The sequence below is a fragment of the Pagrus major genome, chromosome 20 (genome assembly GCF_040436345.1).
Source record: "Pagrus major chromosome 20, Pma_NU_1.0".
Classification (NCBI taxonomy): Eukaryota; Metazoa; Chordata; class Actinopteri; order Spariformes; family Sparidae; genus Pagrus; species Pagrus major.
In genome coordinates, this window is record NC_133234.1 from 11,330,446 (window position 1) to 11,340,445 (window position 10,000).

Consider the following 10,000-nt stretch of genomic DNA (forward strand, 5'->3'; position numbering starts at 1 on the left):
GGCGGAGGGCTCGGGGCCTGGACAGCAGGTACAGGTGGGTACAAGGCATCTCTGGTGGCGCACAGAGCGGCGGCAATCAAGAGCTCCAGGCTCCACATGTAGGCTCCTTGGAGCTGAGCCGCTGTGCTCGCCGTGGGAGGGAGGACGAGGTCAGAGGACGGAGGAGAAGTAGTGGGAGAGTTACATGGTAGTTCCACCAAGTTCTTCTCTTCTTCCTCATCATCCTCAACCACCTCTACATTCTCTCCATCTTTGTCCTCCTCCTCCTCCTCCTCCTTCTCCTCCTCTCCAGGCACAGAGACGGTACATTCTGTTGGTTCAGGCCTCGTTTTCTCTCCCTCATCCTCTTCCATGTCCTCTTTTCCATGCTCCCTATCATCCTCCTGCTCTTTGGATAGTTGAGGCTCCTCCAGGCTCAGAGAGAGCTCTACTTTCAGGGCTTTGCCTGTGGCTGACGCTGGGCAGGCTGGATCTGGGAGCGGAGCTGGGGAAGGGCATGGCGGCAATCCAGAAATCTCGCTCTGGGGCTCGGAGACGGAGCATCCTTTCGCTTCAAGCCTCCTTTCTTCCTTCTCTTCCTCTGGTACTCCACTCTGGGATGCCACCACCATTTCGCAGTCTCTCTCATCCTCTTCCTCCCTCCTCTCCTCTTCTTCCGTGAGAGGCTGGACGTGGCACGGACGTGGGAGGGTTTTTGAGTCAGGCTGTGCCGGCTCCACCTCTACTGCCGTGGCTTGTTCGGCCAGGTGAGCTTCAGGAGGCGAGGGCCCGGCCTTGTAACCCATGGTGATCGGAGGGTAAGTGTAAACAGGTGGTAGGTCTGGAGGAAGGAGGAGAAAGAAAGAATGTTTAATAAGTCTTTTGACATAAAACCCAACAAACTGTACATAAAAATTATTTACAAGCATCTACAGAAAACATACAATCTCCATTTTCTTTAAAGGAGTAATTATTTTTGAATTTTTGAACTGAATAAACAATCTCTCTTCAGTTTCATGACAAATTGACCTTAGAGGACAACACAATCTCATACTGTTTTACTTTGTTTATATGTGGCGGACCCTGCCACCTTTCTAGCTTCAAACAGTGTTCTGGGGACCATATTTGAAAACCTCTGAGAACAGCTCGTTTACTCAGCTATGGGAAAAATAAATATTTCTGAATTTGTATTATTACTTCATTAATTTTGTAAATATTAAAATTCTGAGTTTGGATTTCCCAAAACTACATAATGCCCCTTTAAGTCAGTCCTTTCCCTTGTAAATTCATTGCCATTCTGTTAAGGCAGACAGGATGAAGCACGTGATTACAGTTGGCATAATACACTGACAGCAGGGTGCCGCAAACACAGGGAGTGTGTGTGTGTGTGTGTGTGTGTGTGTGTGTGTGTGTGTGTGTGTGTGTGTGTGTGTACAGTAGTTTATATTATATATATTGTATATGTGTGTGTGTGTGTGTGTAGAAGTGTGAGTGAGTGTATAGATCTACGTGGGATATTGATGACACCCTGCCGTTTTCCTGTGATTGCAGCGCCGGCCCTGTCACCCCCGCGCTCTTATTATTGATGGTATCCCTCCGCCCCCTGACAACACAGCTAGATGAATGCGTATCCTTCCGCCTGTACTTCTCAAGGACCCCTGAAGGATAAGGAGGGTCTGTCTGAAGATTTCACTGACCTTCCCTCTTGTTACACACACGCCGGCTCGGACGCACACACGCCCACGCTGGCAGGTCACACATACACACACTGAGTGCCCATATGCTTTCTCTGACCTTAATGGCTGACCTGCCCGCTGTCCCTCTTTAGCTTGCACAGAAAAAAAGAAAAGAAAAACTGCACACACACACACATACACACTCAAGGACACACAGAGCAAGAGATCAGCCATGCTTCAAACAATTTCTGCAAAATCAAAAGAATAGCACGCTTCAAAGACCAGTGCTTCATTTCTGTAGCAGCACACTCCATCTCTCACTCCCTCTCGTTTTTTCCTCTCTCACTCTATGTCTCTCTATCTCTTGTCTCTCACTCTCTGTCCTGGATGTTGTCTATATTTTTCTGACTGTAAATCCAAGCTTCTCCACACTCACCTGGCTCAAGGGATTGTGGGTAGTCCTGAGGTGGCTGTCCCTCCCCTCTGTCACTGCCCCTGTCCAGCCCCTTAGAGAGGTGCGACGGAGCAGGACTGAGGGCCGGGGAGCGGGGTGCAGCCGCGGCTGGGCTCGGCGCAGGGGTCAGAGGGTTGGGTGGGTGCGACCGCCTGGACGGGGAGTGGTAGCAAGGTGACTGACGGCTGCTGGGACACATCCCCGGAGACGGCGTGGGCGTCTTGGGCGGAGGAGGGGTGTGTGAGAAGGGTTTGGCTACGTGAGAGGAGGCAGTGGATGAAGAGGAGGAAGAAGAAGAGGAGGGAGTTCTGGAGGCGGGAGATTCATGAGGAGAGTCCTCGATGGTGATGGCGTGCTCCTCGTGTTTTCTCTGTGAAAGAGGAAGAAAATGCCATCTTAAAGAATAATGTTCAGGTTTTTGTAGAAATACCAGTTGTGTTAAAAGCAGTGATGGAATGTAACTAAGTACATTTACTTAGGTACAATTTTGAGGTACTTTACTTGATTAGGTCTATTTTCTACGACTTCATACTTCCACTTCCACATTTTGAAGGCATATATTGTACTTTTTACGCCAATATACTTATTTAATAACCTTAGTTACTAGTTACTGTGCAGATCACATGCTGCATCAAATCCAAAGTGAAAACATTTTAAATGTATTTATTTTTTCAGCAATGGGATATAAAAAATCACCGATTCCAATGATCTGAAAAATATCGGATCTGATGACTGATAGACCAATAGTGTGAATATTTGCATAATTGTATTTTGATACATAAGTAGATTTATTGCTGGAAAATTACTTTTAATACTTAAATACATTTCATTTAATACCAGATACTTTCAGACTTTTACTCAAGTACAATTTTTAACACAAAACATTTTTTTTTTACTCAAGTATGACTTTATGGTACTCTTTACAGCAATGGTTAAAAGTAGCGAAAAGAGTACAAGTTAAGTAAAAGTAAAGATATTGTGTTAAAATAATATCTAATGGTAACATAATAATAATAATTAAAAGTAAAAGTACATTTATACTGAATACTATGAGTTGACCCATCAACTAAAATTATCCAATAAACGTGATCGAGTAAAAAGTGAAATATTTGCCTCCAAAATGTTTTGCAGTTGAAGTAGAAAGTGACAGAAAATCTAAATACTCAAGTAGTATAGAAGTACCTCAGTACTTGAGTAAATGTACTCAGTTACATTCCATAACTGAGAAATGCATCATGTTTCATATAATTTAATACATTTCTACATTGTACACTAAAGGGATCAAACACATTTTTTAAATCTAAAAATGATCTAAAAACGTTATCTTCCTGATGTTTTATATCTCAAGCAGGAGATCCAGCAGTTTGCTTTGAATAAACAGATTAAGAGGTAGTAAAACACAATCCACAAAAGGCACAATTACCAAAAAACTCCTCTGACAGAGAAGCCATGAAAAAAGAAATCAGTGTCAGCCACACTGTTCGATTGCCAAATGATCTGGCAATGTGAGAGTGCAAAAGCAGCACACCAACGCCTCAGTTAAACCTTTTGCCAAGACAAGAAGAGGAAGTCATTGGCTCAAATGATTATTGCTGAGTGGGTTTTTGCATATGCTTTTCTTTCAGTGTTTAGAAATCAGGGCTGCTATGACTACTGGTGCTGCATTTTAGTCCTGACTACTCAGAGAAGGGAGATGTATTGTGTAAGATCACAATATTTCCACACTTCCTCATTTGCCAGTTTCTTTACAGCGTTTCACAAATGTACGCAAAAATGAAACCTCTCTCTGAATGCATCTGGGTCATATTAGTGTTACCTGTCCTAAGGAGTGACGCTGCATGTGCTCCATGGCTCGCTGCTGCTGCTGCTGGTGCTGATGCTGCAGGGCGTACAGGTCCTGTTGCCGTAGGAATGAGGAGCGGGAGTAGACGGGGTGATGCTGCAGGTGAGAAGGAGGGCCCCTGCCTCCGTACACAGGGGGCCACAAACCCGACTGCTCTAGAACGTCTAGAGTGGGAAACACAGAGAGACAATTAGAGATTTTTAGGGCATTTTGTTTGTTGTGAATAATAGAAAACTAGTGTTAAAAAGAAGAAAGTAATTTCTATATTGTCTTTCTCTTTTATTTTTTATTTATTTTCCTATGTTGGGAAACACATCTTCCTAAAAGCTCCACCCAAGCATCATATGAATTCAGACACACACACACACGCACACACACACACATCCCTCCTTGGCTGCCTTGTCGCTGGGAACCTTTGTTCTGTGAGATTAGCCTGAGTGGGCTAATGTTTCCCAGGGGAAGGGTTCAGTGGATGCACTTCCCCTCTCTGCAGGAACTCCCACGGAGCGAGGCAAGGGAGGCGGGAGATAATTAAATTTCACAGCCTGTTTGCAAGGCAGCGTTGACACACACACACACACCACACAAACACACACACACACACACATGCACATATAAATACACACACACACTCCTTTCTCTCTCCAGCAATGGCTGAGATGTACAACACAACCCTTAACACTGAGTGATGTCTCATGTTGTTCCAGACATGAACACAACTAACTTTAGACGTCCACATACACGCACACACCGACACACACAAAGTCAGTCCATACACACCAGTGCTCCACCACAAAGAGATGAACGCCAGTTAAAATGGTTTGCATAACGCCGGGCACATGCAGAGGGGGTGGGTGGGGGGGGAGCGATGGAATAGCTGCTCCCATTAACGAAGCTATAAAACACGGTCCCACTGACAGAGGGACTTAGTTGAGCATTATATTATGATTAGCCAATGATACTAAAACTCTGGGAGAGAAATGGCAGCAGCTCTGACGGTACAAATGGAGGGAAGGCGGGAGGTAGGGGGCAGTAAGTACGGCTACACAGCAATGAATACGGGCTCGGTTGGATGTGTGTATGTGTGTGTGATGTCGGTGTAAAGGGATGCTCAGCGTACCTAGGTGATGATGTGGCCCGGGTTCTGTCGGTAGGACCACCAGCGGGGAGTTGGGATCTTGGGTGAGTGACCCCAAGACGGGCTGCAGAGGACTGGGCAGACCTGGTGGGAAGCCGGGACTCATTCCCACGTGGCCCAGACCTGGAATAAGGATAATCACAGTCAAATGAGAGAAACATTTAAATACTTATTTGAATTCTCCAAAAAGATAGGGCTGTGCTTAGTAGGTAAATATTGAGATGCACTCTACAAACAAAACCTAAAGAGGAAACTGTTGGTGCCTGTATTGAGGAGCAGGAGAAATGCGAACCTTCAATTAAATGCTTTTATTGTATAATTAGCTTGTTTATGAAACAAGTTGAGAAAACAACTTGTCTTGGTCTTGATACTCTCTGGTCTTGGTTATGGGTGTTCTTGACTACAACACTGAGGCCAGTGACAATGTTATGGTGGTATCATCCTAGACTTCAACTTCAATCATAGCATTGTGCCTAAAAATGGGCAAAAATTAGCATAACCCCCTAGGTGCCATGTTTCTATCGCTGCTGATTGGAGCTGGAGTCGATAAATACCCGTGACTAGAGTCATGAGTCATGAGTCATTTTACCCGGAAAGGAATGTTGATTGTATCCTTTACCACTGAACACAAAAGCCAGATGTTGGTGGGTGTGAAAGGGATATAAGCTCCAGTTTGCTCTTTTCTACATGTTTTTACTAATTTTGTCTCTGTAGCTCATTTATAAAATGCAATTGTCATTCAACCTGGAGCCCATCAACAAGTGTTTTTACGTTTATTGTTCTAAACACCTCAGTTTTTCTCAAGCGAATGTTTCCAAAAAATAAATAAAGGACCCCTGTATTCAGCATTAATAACAATGGAACAATGGTTGAACACAAAGACAAAAAAAAGAATACAAAAAATTGATCAATATGATATCCAAAAAAACCTCCCACGTACCACCCACACTGACTGACACTAGATGTCAACAGAACAATAAAAAATATTATTCAGTATATGAAAATAACATGTTGGCGGTATAAAGCAAAACTCCACTCTACTCACTATATGAATGCCCCATCCAGAGGGAGGGACTTCCTGTCCTTTGCATCCAGTGGTGGTGAGCGTGTGCAGCAGGGTCGGCCCCCAACTGACCGGCCCCTCCGGGAACCAAGAGGTGAGAGGTCAGGTCACCATGGCAACTACTAGAAGGGTGGATCCTGGCGAACTCCACGCGCTCCTTGTTTTCCCTGTCGTGAGGGTACTTTGTCATTACCTTGATTATCCCTCACATTGTCATCATCATCATCATCCTCATGGCGGTCATTATGATCATTATCTTCATCCTTGTCATTTTCATTACCACTACTACCATTATAATCATCAAGAAAAGGAAATATGACGGCAACAGGAACAGCCATCATCTTGTGCCTCGTCTATGAGTTCTCATTATGTGTTTTCTTCCCTTAATATGACTACATAATAAGAGCCTGATACTTCAGAGACATCCGTATTAGTCCCCATAACATTAATGCACCACATCTAGGAGAGAGGGAGTGAGGGGGTGCAGAAAAACCACATCAAAGGGTGAGAAGAGTAAATGGAGTGAGGGGATGAGAGAAAAGAGAAGCAGAGCCTCAGACTGGCAGAGAGAAGCCGGGAGAATAAAAGAAGTGCAGCTTATCAGATGAGAGGAAAAATGAAAAAGATGCTACCCACTGCATGTGTGTGTGTGTCTGTGAGTGTGCGTTCAGATGTGTTGGTGTTTGTGAATCTACCTGATGATCATTTCTCTGTCTCTGTCCAGGTGATGAAGGCTGATCTGTTCTTCTGTCATCCTCTTCCTCTCCTCTGCTTCCCGACCAAGAGGATACACGGGGCGCGACACCCCTGAATTAAAAACCAAAGTAACAACGCAATGGTCAGGCACCAATCAAAAGTATCATGAGATGACAATGTTTCATGTCACTTCTGAAAAAACACAGCACTGATGACACAATGTTTCACGGTTCCTTTTACGGCAAAATCTACATGCAGAAACTTAAATAATGTCATATATGATGTTCATGTCATGCCAGAAAATGCACGCCTCATATATTTCTAGGATTTAAAGTTCTAGGAGGCCTGGCTAACACTTTATAATAACCATCATAATGAAAAGGTACATTTAAAGTTAATTAATTAAAAAAATAATCTTTAGTTGATAGTTATTTCACTGTTAACAAACACTGAAATGCAAGAACCAGGAAATGTAAGATACATCAAAAGCTGCTCTCGAGTATTTAATCCAGGTTTCATACAGCTTCTTATCAATAAGATTCAAGCACTTTCAAGGCACCTTAGCCAAAAATTACAAGACTCTCAAAGCCTTTATCATCACATCTTAATTATTAGAAATGCAATTGGGAAAATTTTGATTTGATTTAGATTTTTGATTTACATGAGTGATTGTGTAGATGAAACACCAGTTTATGTTGCAAATCAAGCATTTTTCAAGATGTATATTCAAATTCAAGCACAATCCCAACCTTTGAAAAAAATAAAGGTTAAATTGAAGCATTTCCCAATTTTGGAGGCTTTACACAAATCCTGTTAATCCTGGATTTTTTCCTTAACGCAGTCTAGAGCACAGAAATAGCATTGATTTGCAGTATGAGCAGCATAAATGATGTCTGACCTTTCACGCTGGGCAGTACCCTGCCCTGTCTGCTGTGTCCAGGGGTGTTGTCTGGGGAACGATGGGGCGGCCTGGCTACCGCAACCGCAATACCCACCGGAGGCTGTCGCACCTCCCCTTCACCTGCCTCCCCCGCCTCCTTCCCGCCTCTGTCTCCCCTCTCACCCTCGTTAGTGGAGCCTCGACGGGGAGGGAGCGACTGTTTGGGAGGATCTTGCAGGGAGGTGTTGTTTTTAACTCCACCTCGGTCCCCCTTCTCTGATCTCTCTCCACCCTGCTTTAGGCAGCCCAGACCTCCAAAGGGGCCTCGTTGTGGCAGCAGCAAAGGTTGCTGGGAGCTGTAGTTCATTAGGTTCTTCATGGCACTGCCCTCACCCTCAGTGGTGTGTGATGAGGAGCGTGATAGAGGTGGAGGCTGTTGAGAATGGGGCTGGTTCTGGTCACTATTTGGAGCTCTGTTGCTGAGCCCTCTTACTTCACCATTACCAACTGATGCATGATGGGAGGCTTTTCTCTGGTCCTCTTGGTAGCCCCCTCGAGCCCCCCAGGAAGGTGTTGTCTGAGCTCCGTCTCTTCCCCTCTCCTCTGTACTCGCTCCATGCTGCTGATGCCGTATCCTTGCAACTTTTTGCCCCTCCCTGTGAGCCACTGACCCCATCCTCCCATCAGGATGAGGACCTGAGTGGGAACAGTCCCTGAAGGGAGGAGTGCTGGTGTCTGGGCCATTCTTGGGCGTACCCTGTCCGGCACCAGGGTGTGTCGCCTGGGCATCTAGTGGGAGTGATGGACGGTAAACATCGTCCACAACCTCTACATCTCTGAACGATGAAGATGCTTCAAGGCTGCAGGACCGCAGCTCAGGCTGAGAGCTCCCGTTGGAGCTGGGTTTGTGGAAGTGCTGTGTCTGGTGGCTCCAGTCAGGGGGTTTGTCAGCCTTGCCATATCCCAGCTGCTGCTGGTGTGGCTGGGACTTGTCCTTCTTCTGGCAACTACTAAGTCGGCTGAGGTGATGAGTTGAGCTTTCATAAGCTCCTTCTCCACTCTTGTCCTCTCCCTTTCTCCCACCTCCTCCTGCTCCACAACAGTCAGTGGATGCCAGGTCTCCCAGTGGTCCAACTGAGGGCACGTATGTTGGGCCAATGACTTTCGCCTCCCTGCCAGATCCTCCAGGAGTGGATGCCGGGTCTTTGGATGGCGTCAGTGTAAGAGGGCTTGGGGGACAGTAAAACTCATGATGAGGATGGTGATGTGCATGGTGTAGCCACCCTCCTGCCACTGTGGAGCCCATGTGCAGGGCATGAGGAGGAGGTGGCGGAGGGGGAGGAGGAGGCATGGAGTAGGAGGCCACAGAGTGGGGGGTTGGAGGTGCCAAGATGGCTGTCACTGCAGCTGCACCTCTTCGCATACATTCATTGGAAGAGGCTGAAGATTCACTGATCCTCATCTCCCCATTTATGGGTCCATCCTTGGAACACCGCCTGCCACCTCCAGATGGAGGTCTACTCACCCCACCACCACTGCAGCTGCTCAGTGTGCCTCCCTTTCCTCCAGAGCCAGTCTCTGCTACTGAACCACCAGATAGTTTACAGGCACTCATATGTTTTGCCTCCTGACTGCCTGAGTCATTGTCTCTGTACTCCTTGTGTCGCTCCAGAGGGTGTCTGTGGTCCTCCTCCCTGCCCTGCGGTGCAAGGTGAGGAAGGAGGGCATGGTGGGGGTGGGGATAAGCTTGGTGGTGGTGGCTGGATGGAGTTGTGGCAGAGTTCGACTGATGAGAATGGTGATGTTGAAGCTGATGCTGTTTGTCTTTGCTCTCCTGGTGCCGCTCCTTGCTGCTCGATCGCTCCTTCATTTTGGACACGGATGAAACTGCTTTCTCACCCGCATCCTTGGTGCTCTTGCCGCTTCCTCCCCCACTGTCTGTCTCTCGGCTGCAAGAGCCGAGCGGGTGGCCCGGGGCGGTCCTGGACAGCGGAGGAAGGCTGTGAGAGGTGGAGAGCAGAGGGGGCTGGGGAGGAAGGCCTCTCAGGTAGAAGTGATCTGGGAGGAGAAGAGAAGTGGATCTTTAAAGTTGTCGTTTATAGAAATTTATAGAAATTTAAATGTTTGTCGGAAAAAAGTTTGAAACAATTTTATTAAAAGTACAATGTTTTAAAATGTGTTTCTGTGATATCAAGAGAAAGGAAAGAATGAATGAGATGTTGTCAAATTGAAAAGCTACCAACTGTTTTTACTCCTACGGTGAGCGCTGAT

At 46.1% G+C, this 10,000-nt stretch overlaps 1 protein-coding gene across 1 annotated transcript in view; it reads right to left on the bottom strand.

Annotated features, from left to right (window-relative positions):
- Positions 1-10,000, bottom strand: part of bahcc1b (BAH domain and coiled-coil containing 1b) — a 58,873-nt gene that overhangs the window by 19,894 nt on the left and 28,979 nt on the right. The window contains exons 5-11 of the mRNA XM_073489455.1: positions 7,748-9,787; positions 6,849-6,960; positions 6,136-6,320; positions 5,073-5,213; positions 3,926-4,116; positions 2,092-2,479; positions 1-820 (exon numbers count right to left, since the gene is read on the bottom strand). The exon at positions 1-820 is cut by the window's left edge and continues 86 nt beyond it. Of these exons, the coding sequence (XP_073345556.1) occupies positions 1-820; positions 2,092-2,479; positions 3,926-4,116; positions 5,073-5,213; positions 6,136-6,320; positions 6,849-6,960; positions 7,748-9,787 (3,877 nt within the window). The remainder of the gene's footprint in view (positions 821-2,091; positions 2,480-3,925; positions 4,117-5,072; positions 5,214-6,135; positions 6,321-6,848; positions 6,961-7,747; positions 9,788-10,000) is intronic.